The 20,721-nt window shown below is 40.5% G+C and overlaps 1 protein-coding gene across 2 annotated transcripts in view; it reads right to left on the minus strand.

Annotated features, from left to right (window-relative positions):
* Positions 1-19,538, minus strand: part of LPCAT1 (lysophosphatidylcholine acyltransferase 1) — a 58,631-nt gene extending 39,093 nt beyond the window's left edge. Inside the window, exons 1-5 of one of the 2 annotated variants that reach the window (XM_030446319.1) lie at positions 19,288-19,538; positions 12,622-12,764; positions 10,898-11,112; positions 1,465-1,577; positions 141-201 (exon numbers count right to left, since the gene is read on the minus strand). In XM_030446319.1, coding sequence (XP_030302179.1) covers positions 141-201; positions 1,465-1,577; positions 10,898-11,112; positions 12,622-12,764; positions 19,288-19,404 — 649 coding nt within the window. In that variant the 5' untranslated portion in view covers positions 19,405-19,538. The remainder of the gene's footprint in view (positions 1-140; positions 202-1,464; positions 1,578-10,897; positions 11,113-12,621; positions 12,765-19,287) is intronic. The other variant, XM_030446320.1, reaches the window with a different exon arrangement.
* Positions 19,539-20,721: the final 1,183 nt, after the last annotated feature.

Raw genomic sequence — 20,721 nt, forward strand, 5'->3', positions numbered from 1 at the left:
CTCAATTCCAGCGTCAACCCTACTGCATGACTTTTACTCAGCTTCTTCAACAGCAAGCAAATTACAGTGCAAGTGGTATTTCAGAAAACAAAGATACAAGAACATTCTGTAGAGAACAGAGAAATGAGCATCATACCTACCTGGCTTGAATGTAATTAGACAGGATCGGTTTGTGCAAGTGCCCTCTGGGAATATCATTATCTTGAAGTAAAAAAAAAAAGTTGACTTTTAAGAACTATTTCAATGTGGATTTATTTATAAACACATCTTTTCAAAGCCAACATTAACTGATTACAGTAAAAGAGTTTCCAGGAAAAACCAGTTCAGTTAGAGTTCAAAAAAAAAAAAAAAAAAGTGCTCAATAAAGGAGTCAAGTGAAGTTCATCTTAATAGTAAAAATATTTATGTGAATTTTTCTGATATCCAATCATAATTCTATTTTATTGGAATATTGACAGTGACCAGAGACACTTAGGAGTACAGGAGAATTTTCATAAAATGCTTTGGTGCTGGAAAAAATATCATTCTGTTTCGCACAAAATAAAATTCCTGCTTTCAAGCTACCTGTTTACAGGCTAAGAAAAAGAAGACTTATTTTCTGTTTGTACTAGTTTTACTGCCCACTCTAGTACTTGCTTACTACATATTCTGGAAATCACTCCAGCTATGCAACACGGTTTCTTCATCTGTAAGAAAGAATATTTACTTTTTAAAGTGCTTTGAAATCTATTGATGAATGTCATGATGTGAAAGCTGTGTCACCTTTCTGTCACATCATTTATAACTGTTTATTTTTCTGCAGTCCAGTAGGATGACTATACCACTGCAGTTGTAGTAAAGTCATGAAAGACATACTGTAACAATCTCAAAAAAAATCACAGGAATGCTTCAAATTATCAAAATAACCATCTGCTTCTAGAAAACTGAGACCTTAGGTAATCATCTCTTCCTTCCCATTACTCTCTTCCCAGACACATTTTAAAAAGCCAAGTTTTATGTGTTGACTAAATCACTTATTTTAGCAATGTTTTAATCACGTGGTCTACCCAAGGTGTACTGGTTACTGGAATATCTCAATTTCCTGGGCTGTCTTGGCCAGTATCACATCTCCAACAACAACACTATGCCAAAATCTTGAGAAGGGTAAGAACACACAATACTCCCCATGTATTCTGCTCAGCACCTGGTTATTTCCTTCTTAGAAGGCTGCAGTCTGTCCATTTAGTATTACTTAACAGAGCTATCTTCCCATGCACTTACACAGTTTTTCCTTGAAAAACACTGCACTGAAAAGCTAGTGTTTTGTACAGATAAGAACGTTACATTATATCTTCCAGAAAGAGCTGGGGGAAATCCCATCCCCCGCAAACCAGCTAGCCCATCTTACAAGGAAAACAGTAAACTCCATCTCCAAAGCTTGGAAATGCCAAATACCATCTGTCACACAACAGCAGCATACAGTACCTGTGGCCATTTACCATCAGACTGAGCACGCCTCTTGATCTCCTCAACAGTTTTCCTGCGGGAGTCCTGGTCCGATCTGGACACAAATACCGGCCGGATGTATTTGATTAGGGCTGAAGGGGAGGGAAAACAGAAACAAACAAACCAGCCTTTATTTCCCCTTTGAAAAGGATTCCCACCCTGCCCATAGCAGTCTTCTGGACAAAAAAATCTGGTACATGTACATAAGCACCTTAGTATATTACACTTCAAACTTGATGTTCACCTGAATTATCGCAGTTTTATTGAAACAGTTTCATTAATTCCTGTGAGGAAAACCACTCGCACAATTTTGGCACTTTATAGACCAATATACATACATCACAGATAATTAAAAACATGATTTTATACATTATGAATAGTCTTCTACAACAAAGCAGCTGTGGCATCAAAATCTATAGCCATCCCCAAACAAGCAAAGGAACAGGAATCCCCCTATGCAAGTGCTGCCAAAAGACATCCTGCCACTGTCTTTTGAACTTCTGTCTTCTACAGCAGCTCATCTTCACTAAAGGTACACCCTCACATATTCCATGCACAGATTGTTACCTTTTCGGAGGAATCAGAATCATCAAAATAAAAAGCATGAATATTTTCTGAGTTGTCACCTGTTTGCCTGTTCCTCATACTAGATGGATTAGATCTCAGGCATCCTCTTCCTGGCTCAGTGGGAAACCTCTTATACGTAACCAGGCAAAATAAGCATTAACAAGAATCAGAAATCAGTCCACAATACCCTTTCCATCCATGTCTGTCACAAATACAATTAGGCCCACTTATAAAATAGTAAGTAGCATATACAACTCTTCTGCACTGTCAAAAACCACTACAAGAGAATCATCTTCTAATATACTGCTGCATATTTTTATATAAGCAGGCTGTCTTCAAATACCTTTTTATTATTTTTGTATCTTGTAATCTCATTCAAAGTTTCAAGGGTCACTAAATCATCAGCTATTCTATTTGCATAAAATATAAATATAAAATACAGTTTTCGTATTTACAACCACTGCAAGATGAGTTCTTGGACACAAGTTGTATAATCTTCTTTTGTCAAGGACAGACTTGCTGCATTAATGGATCAGCCAGTACTTAAAGTGTGGAGAAAAAAAACAGCGTAAGGAATTACAGTGCTTTACTAAGCAAAAGCTGCTGGTTCTGATGCTACCACACTGGCAATTGAGTCAGCAACTCACCAAAATTCTTCTATGGTTCTTTGAAACCAATCTATCACACCTTACAGCGAGTTCCCAAATATTCAGTCAGGTTTTTATTGCACAAGCTGCTGAAGTTTAGGAGATAGCATAACAGAAGTTACCATACTCTTGTACTTTTTCCTACATGCCTGTTCTTAGACAATAGCAACAGAACAACGCTTGCCAGGGGAGTGAAGATCATAAGGTCACAGCTGGGATACTGCTGTGGAAAGGTAAAATACCCAACAAAATAAAAAAAAAACCAAACTCCCAAAAACCCAAAGAAGCAACAAAACAACTATTCACAAAACCCAGAACAAACTAGCAAAAAAAATCCTAAACAAATAAAACAATAACAAAACAAAACCCCACAAAAACAAACAAAACCCAACAAAACAAAACAAAAAAAAAACAGCAAGAAAAAAGGAAAGTAAACTATACTTGGTTTCATAATTCTGCTATGTTTCTTAATGATGCTAGTCCTCAATCTCCCCTACTGTTGCTAATTACAATTTCATAGCAGAAACAACTTTATTAAGTAAAATAAAGCAAAAAAGATTCCAATATCAGCTCTCATCAGCTTCTTTTACATTAGGCCCAAATGAAGGAATTCAGGTTACTTCAGGCCAAGATAATTCCAGAGCTCCAAAGCTCTTATTTAAGGCTATGCTGCAAGCCAACACATGAAATTAAACTAGCAGATTGATGTTTCTGTAGTACTGCCCTAAGTAAAATCTGACTTTAGACAACTTACCAATTTTGAGTCTCTAACTATTAACACAACATAAACACCTGAAAACTGGACAGGCAAGCAATGTTAACCTGGGAGATTTACTGTGACAACCTTCCCCAAAGCAAGTTACTGTACTTTTATCAAGCCTAAAAATAACAGACTGCAAGTCATCTTAGAAATGGACAACATGAACAGCTATACAGCCAAGTGCAAACAACATTATTATGGTATGCTGAAAAAGAACAGAGACAACTGAAAGCTTGATTTCCTGGGGATTTGTCCTGCCTGTTGAATTACATGATCTAAAACAGGCTGCAAGATAAGTTAATTTATTTTTTCATGGTTCAGACACTATTTTCAAGCAATTTGCAGAACTTAAAATCTTTTTAATGATCAGCTTTCTTTCAAATGTGTCAGACCATCACTATTTCTATGCATCACATCAAATCTTAGCCTTACAGAGAGGACAGTCCTACAAAGCTGACAAAATTCCTGTTTTAACATTAAGCAGCAACTGAAGATCCTGTAAGACACCAGCTACCAGGCCTTTAGTGGCTCAGTCCAACAATTTCAGTGAAATTGAAACTCTAAGTCACCAGTAAGAAGCTGAAAGTATGAACCAAGGGAAGGCTAACTCTCTACTACTCTCTCCTACTCTTTTCATAACCACTTTTGAGAACAGAGCACAAGGCTACACAGACCTTTACTCTCACATTTTCCATATTCAGTAAATAGTCAAGAATGTGAAAATTCAGACGTGTACCAAGTCAACCTGTGCAAGAAGCAGTCAGGAGCAGGGCCAAATGTCTAAGGAAATGAGCAGAACTGTGCAATATGCTTAATAAACAGAACACAATCTTAACCTTCTCTGCTCATCAATTTAATGGTCCACGACCAGGTAGTGAAGACCACAACTGAAATATTCAAAGATGCAGAAGGTGTACCTGCTCATCTCCTATAACTTCATTAAAAGCACTCCTAAATTATAAACATTATTGATGACATACAGCTCCTCAAATCACAAAACTGACCTTGCCTGTGTCATTATGGCAGCTTTTTCTCTAGCAGCATCACTCCTACTTGATGTTGTCATTCTCATTCATAATTTCAGCTCATTATAAATCCTGAAGACAGCTGACACATGGTATACGCCACCTTCTTCAGCAGGTGCTTCCAATTTAAACTCTGCCAGTAGTTCATTAAAACTTCTGCCTTGAAGGGCAGCCCTTATGCCATAGATTTGCTAACCAACAGAAAGTTGCTCTAGCACAGGACAGCGTTTTTTAAGCAAGCCTACAAAAATTCAGTATTGCTTTAATTACAGGTTGGCAGCTTCAACTGATTTCAGAACCATAATTCCCTTGCAATCATTTAAAGCATCAGCTGCTGCATAAGCAAAAAAGTTTCTTTCTGATGAGCTGAACATATCCAATTGTTGTCAATTAATTTCTCAGGGTAGCAGATGGGGAAAAAACCTAAAGCGGTATTTCACCTCTCCATTTCCAGGCAAATGAGGGGAAGGCAACCTTGTTTCAAGTCAAGACAGGCCGTGCTATTTAACACAGAACAGAAGAAACTATTATAACAAACCATTTAAATTATGCTCCACAGTTACAACAGTACAGCAGAAGCTGTTAAAAAACAGGGCGTGAGAGAACACAAAAAGCAACAGAATGACCATGTAGCACTGAATGACCATGTAGCACTAAAGACTGTTCCTCTAAGATGTATCCATTCACACCTTTGAGTGGGCAGTTACTTATCACCACTTTAGAAGAGCATCAAACAGAATGACAGATGTGCTGCAGAAGTACAGGATCCTGAACTGAGGCTTTCACTTGGCCTCCCCCTGACAAACACCACAAAATCCCATCACATTCATTCCCCTGACACTCTGAGATGGCAGCCTGCAGAGTCAGTACAAATAGCTGTGTTTCTATTTAACACAGAGGTAGACTTGCAGTGCTGTATCAGCAGCACTTATTTCTCTTATTTTTCCTACAATGGAAGAAATACAGATCATTTTTCTAATAGTTTTTAATAATTGCCTTCTTGTGTGTTCTGTATTTAGGGCTTATTAAAACATGAGGGTTAAAATTTGAAAAGTGTTATCTGGGCTTATCTTAGTTTTTGTCAGTTGCCTTATTTTAATTAACATGCTCGCAAAGTTCTGAGCTCACGCAATTTCTAATTAAGTAACATCTAATATGAAACCTGATCTTTTCTGGAGAGAAAAGAAAAGAAGAAATCTGCAAAGGGCTCACTTCTAATGAAGGTTATGAGGAAAAAAAACCCCAAACCATAAAAGTTCCAGAATAAAATCACTTCCTGTGTATATAGACACAGAGAATTTAAACGTGGAAAAAAACCCTCAAAACCACACACAATCTTGTATCAATACACAAAATTGAAATAAATCAAAATTAAGAGGATCTTTTCCACTTTGAGTTACATCGTTTTTACAGAAATGGCATTGTTTTCATGGTACTCTACATTGTATTTTTAAAGTTAGTAGCAGTATCTTATTAGAGCAGCAATCATAGATAGAAATATAAACTTTTTTTAACCCAAGCCTAACAACAACTAAAGCTAAATGTTGAGAACAACTTCTCCAAGTTTCACTGAATGCTTAGCAGATGGACCACCTGAAAGGACAGATGCCACATGTTCCTGGTATATACACTGTGTTAAAGAGAAATTTGTCTCCTTATTTGCAAAGAGAAAGGCAGATAAACATTCAGTCTGTAGGTAAAGAAGAGTACAGTAGTGGAATACAAATAACTGGTGTTCTCCTTAGCTTTAACAGATGTAAATTCCATGGTATTTAGGTTGATCTTCCAAAATATGATCTATTTCCTTTAGGGACTTCTTGAAGCACAAAGACCCTTTTCATGTCATAAAGACTGATGTTAACTCTCACACCTGCAATACCTGCATGAGGGCAGAGCTGTATTTTAGCTTTCTGCTGCCAGACTAACAAGTATTTTATGAAGGTGGTTGTGTCGCTTTGCAGGTTTCCTATATACAATAGTTTGCACCTTATACAAATTATATTAACTAGCATGCTTTTAAAAATGTGGAGATAGTTTATAGGCATTCCAGCAGCAGTTTAAATGAAGTAATTGTTATCAAATTTCTAGTGAAAAAAAAAAATAAAATCCAACAAGACTAGGATTCCAACCCGAACAATAAAGGCATACCAACAATATATAGGTGACACTCCACCTATTTCACGTCTCTTCAAGAGAGCTTCTGTGTGGACCATCTAGGTGCCCACAGCCTGAAGGAAACATTGAATTTTGAAACAGTTTTTTTAAGGAGAGGGTGAAATGGATACACTTGGCTATAACTTGAAGATGCTCCCCAGACCTGAGGAACTCATTTGGGTACTAAAGGCAGGCTACAACACCAAGATAGCAAAGGATGTTGGCATTCAAGTTGGTAACCTTAACAGAATTCAAGCAGTTGACTGACAGCATACAAAGAGAAGATACCTCTGACTCATCTTAATGCAGTTTTTTTTCAAAAGGGGTTTAAGGGCTCATTTGATGACTCTTGAAAGTATTCAAATGTGACGTCCTCACTGAGTAACTCTCAGTCTCCCACAGTTCTCTTCCTTGTGTGCTTTGGACAGTATGGAGGAGCAGCGGGGGAAGTAATTGGGGTGGAGGACTGGTGGATTAAGTTGCATAACAGAGCTTATGAGTAAGTAATTTGGCATCTTAAGTTCCAAGATGAAAACATACCCAGCTACTATACTATTTTAGTCATGATGCTCAAGAAATGCTTACAAAGCACTTTAAAAGACGAGCTTGAATAAACAATCCTAAGTTTACTAGATGTGGAAAAAAACCCACCCACAATAGAATTGATAGTTTTTCCAGTATAATTCTCCCTTCCTCTACAGCTCTTGTATTCTGCCAAGTACAAATGACCCCCTTTCCCTTCATAAACTTAAGCTAACATATCTCCCATTCATATCATAGGTACCAACTCCTTTCTTTGCTTTCAGGGAGTGCATCCATATGCTTTCTCTTTTTTCAGAGGGTGAAGTTACAGATGTTTAGAAGTTGCTTAAATTTTAAATTAGCTTATCACTTCTAATCTAGTTTTCAGAAGTTCAGACCACAGAAGATGCTTGAATCACAAAATTTGTCCAATCAAACCCCCACCAAATCATATTTAGTGACAAATCCTTTCCTCTTCTTATTGAAGTATTTCTACAGTAGCACTGACCACTACAACAACAGGCAGTAAGTGAAACTATCCAAAATTTATGCAAAGAGCTTGTCCTGACTTTAAAATGAGGTCCAATAGACAAAACACTCATGCTGATAAATGAACTGATCTAACTTCTTCATCCAGCGCAAGGTGCAGAAGATTCCTAGATGCCATCTCTCCCAGGTTGCACATGTTATGCTACAGTGATCCAGCAAACCAGCATCTCCAACCTACCAAAACTCTGGAGAGTGACTGGACAGAAATACATGTCCTTCAGCAACACTTTTCCTGTCCTGGAATTTTCTACTTACCAGATACTAATTTTTTAATTATGATCATTGAAATCTCATTTGTATTTGGGCAAGCAGTTGTTCCCCAGAGTTGATTAACCTACTGCGTGTGCCATGTGAGCTGTTTCTTCACTACAGTCCACAAGCTGAAGAGGCCGTAACTCTGGTGCCAGAGCAAAAGAGCATTTTTCAATTTGTTTTTTGGGGGGTCTTTTTTTGTCCATTTTTAGAAAAAGGAAGTTGTCTTAAAAAGTAACAGGACTTAAGTCTGCTTCTGAAATGGGATGTAGTGGTCCAGGAAAGCTGTCTTCATGTTAGAAAGTAAGAAAACACTTGCACACAAACACACTTGTGCAATACTCCCAATCCCATAAAGAACAGACTTTTAATCCTCTGGACTTAAAATGCATCAAAAGCTTAATAGTCCACGACTGGCAAACTGAGGTACCATAATACAGGGAACTGCTCTAGAAGCCTATTAAAAAACTTTTGGAACCAGTTAGCAGCCAGATCTTTTTGTGCCTGCTAAAGCACTTGATCCCTCTGGTACACAGCTTATAATGTCCTGATAAACACGGTCATTACATCAAAAAGCCAACTTATTTAGAGTCTACTTGGATTTTCCCAAGTAGAAGAAAAGGTGAAGAGCTACTCTCCACCCAAAGTATTCATCCTTGGAAATTATCTTTGTATTTTTTCTGCTGCTTCTTTTTTTCATATGCCAAAATCTGCTTACAGAGTTAAATATATGTATTTTTTTGAAAACTTCCCATAGCATTCCGAATGACCATTAACAAGACTCCATAAAGAGACAGCAAGGTTGGGTCTCTCAACAATTGGCTCCAAAACTTAACTGGAGATGTCACAACAAGTTTGCAAGATTTACAGAATTGAAAATAAAATGTAATAAATTCCAGTGAATGTCTGGAGTGTTGACAAGTCACCACACAATCTAAGAAAAACAGGACTGCCTTTCCACAGATAGAATATGAAAAATACCACTGGTTCAAATAACATGAAATACATTTCTGTGTGTGTGTATATAGAGAAGTGTAAATAGCATTGGAATTAAAATACTAGATCAAAGGAGAGAACAGTCAAGAAAATCTATTTCAAGCAGTAGAACAAAAATAATAATAATAAAAAAAAATAATCACAACTTTACTCCACTGCAAAGTTTTCACTAAATTTTGCACCAAACTAATCACTACAGTAACACAACATCTCCTGGAATTACCTCATCTAGTTGGGTCCTCCAAACACACCAGCTGCAAGTAAAAGAGAGCTCCACAAGGACTACTTTATTTTACTGAACTAGCAATTATTAAACACTTAATTGAGCCAGTTGAGGAAGATGATAAATATGACCCTATTTCTATGGCTGGACTGCTAAAACCCAAGTTGGCTGATACACCTTTACTGTACTGGAGTGTCCACATATGCCATGCACCAATACAGGTTAGGGGTGGATCTACTGGAAAGCAGTGCTGAGGAGAAGTATCTGGGAGTCCTGGTAGATATGAACAGGCTGCCCAGGGAGGCTGTGGAGTCCCCTTCTCTGGAGATATTCAAATCCCACCTGGATGCAGTCCTGTGTAATGTGCTCTGGGTGATCCTGCTTTAGTGGGAGAGTTGGACTAGGTGACCTCTACAGCTCTCTTCCAACTCTGATAATTCTGGGATTCTGTGATACCATCTCATGACAGTATCTTGTTTACGTATTAGACAAGGGAGTTCAATTTCTTTTTGTTATTACACTATGTTTATTTGTATACATTTGTTTTTTTAAAAAAAAACACCCTTTCTGTTTACACCCTTTCTGTTCAAAGCATCTATTATTTTTTATGCAGATTTTTCACTGCCACAAACTTTAACCAAAGTTAAAGTTTATCTGACTACTAGTCAGATATTCAATGAAACTGAGGTACAGATACAGTTCTGGCCTAACTATATAGTACAGGGAGACCTTCATACCAAGAGATTCCCCACACAAAGCTTCAGGTGGCAACAGCTCACTGTTTGTGACCATGTCTCAGCTTCTGATTTTGAATAGGTCCTTAAAACCACGTGATCTAATGAGATTTTAGGAATATGTCAACACTGACAGCCTGACTGCAGTTATGAAGGAACTCAATGCTTTTGTTTAGACTTAAATTAAGGAGTCCCCACCCAAGGCCAAAGTAAAATCTTTTGTCCTTGTTATGCTACCCTTAAAAGCTACACAATGAGACACAGATTCTTTGAAATTTGCTGGTCCCTTGACACAACATGGTGGGTTCCTCCAAAATGCTTCCACACGTTTTGAAGTCTACACACTTTTTGTACAGCTGTGCCAAAAATCACAGGTCTCTCTCAAACCTTTGAGAATCTATATTGATAATTCCAAAGACAGTATTCAAACAACTGACTTGGGTATCCACATTTCATATGACTGCACAACAATTAGTGTGCACAACAATCTGCTCTTGCTCATCTCTCACACTCTGTCTGAACCAAACTTACTGATGCATGAAGGATTAGCAGCACTGCCTGGCAGTGGCACACCATTCAGGGCAAACGTTCCTGAAACAAATTTCTGGGATAGCACCTCAACTCACACTATCAAAGAAGTTTAAGTGGGCTTTCTCTACAGCCTCACCCTTGCTTCTATAGCCTTATCTTGACTTGATTTTCTATTTGTTGGGTTCTAAAATGTTGCAACCTAACTGCAAATTTAATCATGAGTTCCATAGGACTGTTTTGATTTTGTACAATGACTAAATTTTTGAAGAAAGGGAAAAAAACCATCCTCCTCAATTTTTAGCACTGATGTTCAAAGTAGATCAGTTAAAAAAAAAATTCACCATATGGTATAGCAAAATTTTTGCGTTTCAGGCCTTCTCATACACCATCAGGGAACTTGCTAAGTAATAATTTTTAATTATTCTTGAAAAATTAAATAACTACCAACTTACTTCCCCAAACAGGAATATCTTTGCTTTCTGCTTTCATCACAATGGAGGCGAAGGTCATAGTTACGGGAATGGCATCAAAGTAAGAAGAGTGTGGAGCCACAGTTAATATTGCTGCTTCCGTCGGCAACGCCCGCCTGCCTTTTACATTTATCCAGTGGAATCCACCAGCAAGCCACATCATTCTCATGATTGCTTTCAGCAAAATATCCACTATCCTGTAAAGAATTGAGAAAAGAGTTAAGCAACAGTTATGCTTAAATAATGGAAAGAAAAATGTTCCATGAAAACTTTATATGCATGACAAAAGTACAGATAGGATAATGGTGCTTCAACAGAGCAGGAACACTGCATAGACATTTTGTTCCTCTTTTTCAGCAAATCTAAGACCATTTTCAAGGATTCATGCCTGAATATTATTGTTTTTTAATCACAGTAAGATTGGCATTTATTTTATCATTGAAGTAATTTTGATGCAGATTATGACTGTTGAATTTCTTCTATACAATGTCTAATAATATTTTCTAGTAACATAAAAAAAGGTCTAATAAACTGAGTCCTGAAAAATGCTATTAGGATACTGCCAAAATGCAACAACCCTGATTTTGGGGTTTAAGTTTACCAAAACAAAACATCGCAGAAACGTAGGGCATAGATTCTCAAACACAAGGATGCCTACAGCACATCTGGGAACTCTGGAAATATTTTACTTTCTTCCCTTTTCCCCCATCTCCTCATTTTGTTTGATATTTTTGTGAGGTCATGTTTGCTTGGGGTTTTTCTTTTGTTTGTTTGTTTGTTTTTTTAAAAACTGTCTGACAGCCATGAAAAAAGAAACATTTACTTTGAACCAGAGTGCAAAAACCAAACAGCACAAATTGTTGTACTCACAGGGACTGGAGGCTGGAGAGCAGAATGACACTGAAAACTGAATGAAACATACATGAGGACAACCTAAAAAGCTTCAAAATAACTGTATGCAAGATCAAAGGCAGTCCATTATTCCTTTAGTTTTAATACTGATATAATTGCAAATTAAATGTAAAGTGACATGCCTGTGGTCCTCAACCTCCTCCCCTCCTGTGATGCGAAGTAGAATGAGCTTCACTCATCAAGTGCCAGAGCCTAACTTTAAAGTTCTCTACAGAAGAGGTGATACACTCCTCCTTCCTTGCTTCTCAAACAGCACTTTTAATGGGTGGGTGAACACTGTTTACCTTCTACAGTAATTAGCATTCCAATATAAAAGCAAGCAGAGATTTATTAATAAGCACCAAAGCATGGGGCAATCCCTCAGAGAATCAACAGAAGTTTTGTCAATTCATCACAAGGGTAGCAAACAATGGGGTGAAGCAATTTAAAGCAAATATTTAAAATATGAAATCTAGGCACATTCCATAGTGTCAATCTTCGTAACAAGAAGTTGACAGTATGAGAATAATTTAAACTGAAGGATGCCATAATGAAGCTTCACACTACATCCTCAGTGAAGGTAAGAGGCCAGAGATGGCTTTTTCTCCCTGTAATTCTTGGATCACCTGGTAAATCAAACAGTTGACTTATTTTTAGTTTCCAAATGAGAAGAAATAATAATCTTTTTTTTTTTTTTTTTTTTTCAGAGAAAAGCAGGTCTGTGGGAAAGGTATCAGGGATTTCCTATCTCCTCTATTTCAAGCTGCTGAACTACACAATGGTTCTCACAGAATTTCACCACAGCAGTGACTCACTTTCGCCACCAGGAGATAGGTTTTTCAAGCTCTTGCTCGTCAGATCCCATTGAAGCAATGAACGCAAAAGGCCAGGCCAGCAACATCAAAAAAGCAGCAAAAAAGAGTCGGATAGGAAACAGAGTCAAGGTCATGAAGGCAATCTGCAAAATCCAAAACAAATGCATTATTCTAACACAATCTCAGACTGAAAAAGTCAGATTCCTAGAAACTCGCCTGCACTCTTGACTTTAAAATATCTAACATTAACACCAGCAGAAGAAGCAGAATATGCTTCAAATCCAACCAAGTAATTGTGGCATATATGTAACATTTTTTTATTTACCTATCTTAATTATAGCTGAAGCAGAGCACACTCTTTAAAGCTAATGCAGTCTTAGCTTTCCACACTTCTTCAGACCCTGTGCTAGTCAGTGAACACATCCACATGATCTTTTCCCTTCCTGCAGCCCCACATTAAGTAAATATTTAGCATGGGTGTGTTGTAAATCTTGCTGCTCTACAGAGAAGTCAGTCCATCACAGCAGACCTCAGCCAGTGATGTGGACTTCTTCAGCAGGGTGCACTCACATATCAATACAGGGCCCAACGTGGAAAGCTCTTTTAGAACCAGGCAGGCATCAGTTGTATGTTGTATGCTCTTGGAACCAGAAGCTGTGCAGAACTACAGTGGGGAACACTGCAGAGACACCACTGGACAAACTTCCAGAAGTTCATTGGAGTGTACATTCCACGCCTGTGCTAACAGGCACACACCCCCTAGAAAGAAGTTTTCAAGTAGCTATATTCCCTTGGGAAGCCACAGTGAACCTAGTTGCTTCCGCACCTCTTCCCAGCACTGGTTCTTAGAAAGCCCATTCCCAGCCCATTGCTCTGCCTTAAACTCTGGTGAAAAATAATCTTGTGTTAGAATCGCCTTTTGAAGAACTCTTCCCCAAGTAGAGCCTTTTCTGAGCTCTTTGGAGTCATTCCCAAGTGTCCTTCAGAAAACACGGCAGCTATCTGTGCAGTGATCCAGTTCCAGGAGCCATCTTTCTCACTTATAAGACAAAGACACAAAACTCCTGAAAGAGGGAACATCTTCAGATGGCTAGTTAAGGGACAGAGAGGGAACCAAATACTAATTCAAGCTGACTGGGGTAGCACCAATGCTCCCTCAAGCTGTACAATGGAAGACAGCAGAAGATGAAGATGACACAAAGAAATAGAAGGGCCATGTAAAGAAAGAGTTCAAAAGGAAATATGCAATATACAGGTGCATCAGATGATGCAGAAAAGTACTATTCTGCATCATAATGGCTGGGCAAGGATGAATAGTGAGGCATAAGGTGCTGTCTCATGTTGTGATTCAGTTGATGCACCTCCAGATAGTTGTAGAAAGCATGACTCATACTCCTCTTCTATTCCTTGATGCAGATCTAGTCAACATGTGGCTCAGTATTCCACTGATTAACTCCCACTTCCTCTCACTTCCCAGAACAGTTCAATAACCAACTATAGCTGCACATATCTGTAGGTCTAGGGTAGAGGCAGGGAACACACAACAGGAGACAAGTCCAAGCTACCAGTCCACTGTAATGTCAGATTTTATAGCAATGGTTCAGACTGGCACCATGTTCTCATAACCACACCATCACTCCCTAAAATAGGATTCCAGTCCCTGAGCAGACTGTTTCCATTCACAGAATTGGAAGATAAAAGAATTTTTTTCTTAGATAAGCTAGTTTCTCAGATGAACCAGTTCAACTTCCTAAACTGGCAATGGTTAAATGACCTCTGAAGCCATATCAATTCATGCAGCTCTGCATTCATTGCGAACACCACCACATCTGGCAGCAAATAGAGGAGCATCCTTCTGAAAACTGGAGAAGGAAGGGCAGCTTCCTTCTAAGCTGTTAAGGTGGGAAGGACTAGCTGTCTGGAAGAAAGGGAAACAAAATACAGGTGAGGGGACAGTTCTCTGGGCTTCATACCCTCTCCCTTACACTCCCCAAAGTCTCCTCCTATACTAGAGCAAAGCTAAATGGCAGGTGACTGGTGGTGAACTAGTCAATCCTCTGCATCTCTGTAGCAATCTTTTCTACCAAGATCCCTTTAGAGTAGTTGCATCCATACTGTTGTGAGAGATGGTGTAAGTGTGTAGAAAAAGCCACCTGTTCTTCCCTGTCCAGAGAGAGCAGTGGTGGAAATGGGCAGCAAGAAGTAATACCAAGTATACAGGTAGATGGGGTCTGGCTGTGACACCATCCCCTTTTTTCAGTGGGCAGTAGGGCAGTACCTGGCTACACAAGAAATTCAGTCGGAAAGAAAAGTATATTTGGCCTCTGAAGAAGGTTAGGAATCAACAAGAACACTAACATTTGAAAACAGTTCAGTCTACATCTACATTAAGACACTTTCCTGGGTAAGAAAGCTTCTATCCTGTGACATCAAGGTACAGCAGTAGTATCAGTGTCGGACATAAAAAAAAAATAACTTGTCCTCACTGGCCAGTGTTGGAGATGAGAATGGAAGAGATAAACACTCCTGGCCTGATCTTGTACAGACATCTTACTTCAGTGAATGTATTTCTACATATTTAGGACATTTACCCAGGCATGTTTTCTATTAAAATTTAAATCCTATCTTGTAATAAGTCATATGTAAACACTTGCATGTTGAGATACGTTTAAAAAAACTTGATATATCTGGTGCTGTACCTTGGGAAGTTCAGCTTTTGACTGATTTTCTCAGGAGGTTTTTGACTGCAACTCATTTAACATTTGCTTGTCTACAGGAGCCTACTTAGTTTTTCAGAAGTTGCAGTGTACTGTGAAAGACCCATGGACAGCAGGAGGGAAGAAAATAGTCTTATGGCTTGTAACAGAAAGCTGTCCTGAGAAACTTACTCCATTTTTCCATCAGAAAGTGATGTGCACTTCTCACATAAGGCAAGTCACTTAAACTAAATAGGTATCATTTATTAAACTAAATAGGTATGATAGGCTATCATAAATAGGTATTCTCCTCACTTAGAGACTCTGCATTAAAATTTGAGTATGAACTTACAATGAAGGTATAAAATATGAACTTAATCTTTAAGTTTTCCAAAACATTGGGCCCTATGTGTCTAAGCACCAAGCATGAGAATCACAGAGTACCACTGTTCCTCCTTTTGTATCTCTCCATTTCCTATCTTGCAAGTCAGAATTGTACCTCTCATGCAGAGAGAAGCTGAAAAAAAATGCATCTTTGAAATTCGTGACATGGTGAGAAACATCACTTAAAAGGTTTACAACAAAATTTCTGGGACTTATTACAAAGTAATGGTCACATATTGAACAGGCTAGTGAACTACATATTGAACATGGCAGAGGTTTTGATTTTTCTGTTAAATATATCAGAAACTACATCTCGCCCTAAGCTTTCACCTCCACACTATTATCATTTCTATAGGCTCAATTCATCAAAAATGGCATTTAAAGAGCTAGAAATTCACCTCTCAACAATTCTTACTACCCACTTTCCCATTCTGCAAACCTTAGACATAAGCAGCAAACTAAAATGGAATAAGAAAAACACAATAATTTTCTGGTTTTATGAGTCAAAACAGCTCACCAAGGCACCAAAGGAACACCAGCATTGGTGTAATAAAAGGCTCAGAAACCCTGGAAGCAAGGAAAATGGCATCGCATTGTGTTTTCAAGTGACAGGGAGACAAAGCTACAAACACTTTGCAACAGCTCCAGTAATGCTTCTGCCTGTTCTGCAGAGGTAACTAGAATCAAGAGCTTTGACTTATGTGACAGGTGCCCAGAAGATGTCAGGATGAACAAAATTAATAAAGAAATCATGTATGTCCATCTTCCAGAAAGGACCTTTTTATAATTAGTACTGAAATAAAATGGGCAGCTTCAAGAACGACCCCCACTATTACCCTCAGAGTGAAAGAACCATCATTTCTACAGGAACCATGAGACTCAGTTCTCAAATAGCCTTACTGTTTGTACACTCCTGTTATCTCACTGTTTTTATAAAGCCAATAAAAGATGATAGGAACAATTCCTTGGCATTCAAATGGATTTCTTTTTGCTGTTATTGCTCCTCTTTGTGACTGTTTTGCCATCCACTTTCCACTGTTTTTCACTCCCACAGGCTCAGGCTGAAAGGCATTTACTTGGAGCTGTATTAATGAGCAAAAAAGCTTAATCTAACCTCTTGCAGAGCGCAGGATGAGGTGGCAGTCCAACAGACTATCTATCAGACAAAGCAGTCTTGTCACCCAGTCCCCTGTGCTCACCAAATTCTTCACGTACCTCCAGTCCCCACACATTCCTAACCTTCCTTGACAGACTTTGCAAACCCAGAGCTAACCTCTGTTAGATTCACTGGGCAGATAGGAAAACCTTCATCACAGTAGGCGCTTACAGCTGAACAGGAAATGAGTTCAGCTGGGATACTTCATACCCAACCCTCAGTAACAGGCCAGGACTCTATGGGAGAGAACACACACTACTGTGATTGACTGTAAAGCAGTCTCCCCACTCAGAAACTCTCCCTTCCTGAGAGAGCAGCATTTCGCATGAGTGGAACAGTTCCACAGCTCTTAACAGCCTCGGTCTCAAGCACAACTTTTCTTTTTATCAGCAAGAAGAGCATGATATAGGCAAAGACAAAAATCTATCACAGTTCTGTGTCAGCTTGTGTGCTTTCTCCTTGCATAAAACTGCAAAAACAAGACAGCAAGAAAGGCTGGGTTAATGCACTCTGTGCCACTGTACATCAATAGAAGATTGCTCACTTATAAAACAAGACTGACCCACACTCTTTGATGAAGCTACTCCTTTGGCCTGCACACTGTGAAAAACATTACACACATCTTACAGTTTTCACTGAAAATAACAAACCCTTGAAATCCGGTGGCAAAGCTCATGTCTCACACAGGTGCACGGGGCAGCCCACACAGAAGGCAGGTGTGTTCTAAGATCAGTCACTTCTCTGGTGAAGCAGCTAATGTTTAGGATTAACCACAGATCAGCAGAGGTAGTAGTTCTATCACATTCAGTACCTCTAAAACTGTGGAACTGATACTATGCCCTCCTTATAAATAAGGAAGTAGAAAGCCACACTAAAAAGATACAGTAACACTGCAAAGTAAAATATTATTATTACAATTAGATACCATCCTAGTCCACAGGAACTCATGCTTCCCTCTGCTCTCGGAAAGACTTCAACCTCACTAGTTAGACAGAAAACATGACTTAAGGAACAAAGTAAGGTTACATGGAAAAGGAACTACTACAACTGTGTCATTTATTGAGGAAGCGCTAAGTATAAACCCAATGAGGTAAATGATAAAAACCTTTTCTCCTTTCTCCCATTCAAAAACAATTTATTAGTAAATGCTGCATACATATTGGGAAACTTGATTTCTTAAAAGACTAAAACCACTGGAATCTACTAAGAATTCCTTGGCTGTCAGATACTTAACACAAGGCATATTCCGATACTTTGTAAATCAGGTCATACATGTCTTTGGTTACCTCTCTGGACAGCAACAAGGCAATGCAACAACGTAAATTAAATTGAAATTAGATCTAAAGCACCTTGATTTGAAAGGTTCGGTATTAGTGAATCTTTGCTTCCATGTTGGTAGGTATAGTAGGCTGTTAGGCACCCAAAGCAATAGCCTTAAGGTAACTGAAGTATTAAGTGAATGAAAGTAACAGAATTGACCAGCCCTTAATTAGGCAAGCCTTTGACAGTACTTCTTCATCCAGCAAGTGACCCAGATCTCACTGGAAGCCTAAGAAAAGGGCCATGCACTCAGAATATCCAACCCCTTACCGCTCACTACGTGAGGTGAGTGAGGCTGTGGCAAAGAAGAAGGAAAAACAAAACAAAACACAAAAAAACCTGATGCAACTGCAAATTTGCATTTTTAATATCGATTCCTGTAATCTCACGCTACCTGTACATGCATAAATGATGCCGCAGGGATTTATCTACCCGGGGGCCAAACTTCAGATGGACAGGATGCCTTGGCCCAGGCATACCTTAACTTGAGGCTGGAAGAGAGTGCATCCACAGGACTGCTCCCCCGCCCCTCATTTAAAATAAAATAAAATTTAATTTAATTTTGAAAAGAAAAGAAGAACAAAACACAACACAAAAAAAATCTCAAAAATCCAAACCAACACAAACCCGTTTTCTTTAGAAAAAGAAAAAAAAAACCAAACAAAAAAAACCCCAAAATCCAAGAAAAAAAAAGAACACGCCACATTTTTTTTTTAAAAAAAGAAAGCGGCGGCGAAGTTAAGGAAGGCGCCCTGAGAGCGATACCGCGGCCGTTAGCTCCGGGAGCCACCGACCCCCGCCCCACGACCGACCCCCGCCCGCCTCACGGCCACCACCGCCGCCTTTCCCTCCTCCTCCTCCTCCTCATCCTCCTCCTCCCCCCCCCCGCCCGCCCGCCCACCCACCCACGGCAACCCCGTCTTGCTCCCACCCACACACCGTTTTTTCCCGGCCCCACCGCGCCCGGGGTCTCTCTCACAAAGCGCTGGCGACAGGGTGCCCCCGCCCGCCGCAGGACGCGGCCCGCCAGCCGGTGCGCCGCGGGGGTACGCGGGGTAGGAGGCGGCGGTAAAGGGGAGGGGGGGTGAACCGGGCCTTGCACGCCCTTACCTTGGCTTTCTCCAGGGGGCTGAAGCGCAGCTGGTGCACGAAGGGGCTCCGCGGCGGCGGCCCGCGCTCCCGGCTGCCGACCACGCAGCATCCCCGGCCGCGGCTGCTCAGCTTCATGGTGGGGCAGGGCCAGGCGCGGCCCAGCACGGGAGGGAGCGCGGGCGCTTAGCAGGGACCGCTACTCCTTGAGTAGCAGCGGCGAGCGGGCTGGCGAGCGGGTGGCCACCGGCGGGCAGCTCGCTCGCCACTAGACACCGGCCCCCGCCCTCCTGGGGGCCCGCGCATGCGCCTTGCGTGCCGGCTACAGCGGCTGGAGCCGGGCGCCGGTTTCCGCGTCGGTTGGGGAAGGGAAGATTGAAGGGGGGGGGGGGAGTAAGGGGGAGGAGGAGAAGGGGAAAAAAGGCAAAGGAAAAAGGGAAAAAGAGGGGGGAAAGTGCGGGCGCGCCCACCCGCCCACTCTCCGACCGTTCCCGTCGGGGCGTGCTGGGAGAGCGGCACCGCACCCACCCACCCCACTACCGCCCCCAACCCCCGAGGGGACCCCCGGCCGCGGATTGCGGGGACCCCGCCGGCCCACCTCACCCCACCCCCGCTCCGTCCAGAGCCCTATGGCGGAGAGGGCCGGGAAGGGTGAGGCTGAAGTAAGGGGGATCTCCAGCAAGGGGGATCTCCAGCGGGCAGGGCGCGGATCTGCGGCTGCTCAGGTGCGCCCCGGGGCTGGGTCCAGGGCCGGCAGCTCGCTCGGGGCCCATAGCGGCGGTGCTGCTGGGCGTGGGGTGGCTGAAGGGAATGTGTTTTTTTAAAAAAAGCTGGACAACAAAAGGAGTGAGGAGAATCTCTCTGAGGTGGAGGCTGTTCTTAGATGCTATACCGGTAGCGACGCCAGTGATCGATAATATTGAATGGACGTCCCTGTCGAACCTCGGAGAAAAGAGATGATGCACTCGTATAGTGAAGCCAAGGCTTGGGCAAGGCGGTGGAGAATTTTCCAAGCAAACCTAGATATTTTTAATTATTATTTATTTTTTAATGAAGAGTCTGGCTATTTTACACCCTGAGATTTTGAGAGAGCTGTCTGAAGAAGTATCTAAGTTTAGGGCGTAATAAATCTTTAAATAGAAAAGAAGTTCTTGGGAAATGGAAAAGAACTCAAAGGATCAAGCAGAATGTACAACTCTTGACTGTTTAACATCAACCACAGGCAAGACAGTAGAAAGGATATGCAAGCCAGTGTAAGATATCCTTAGTATCATTTGTCTCACAGGTCTTGTAAAGCAATTTTGACAGCTCTATTTGGTACAAAAGTAACTGCAAAAACATACTGATTACAGGTCCTAATCATTAGGCTTAGAACTGCAAAATGGTCTCTGGTTAATACCATATATACTTGTAAAGGCTAATGCTATTAATCAGTTAATGTGTTAAACGGTTAAG

This window comes from Calypte anna, chromosome 2, assembly GCF_003957555.1.
Source record: "Calypte anna isolate BGI_N300 chromosome 2, bCalAnn1_v1.p, whole genome shotgun sequence".
Taxonomy (NCBI): domain Eukaryota; kingdom Metazoa; phylum Chordata; class Aves; order Apodiformes; family Trochilidae; genus Calypte; species Calypte anna.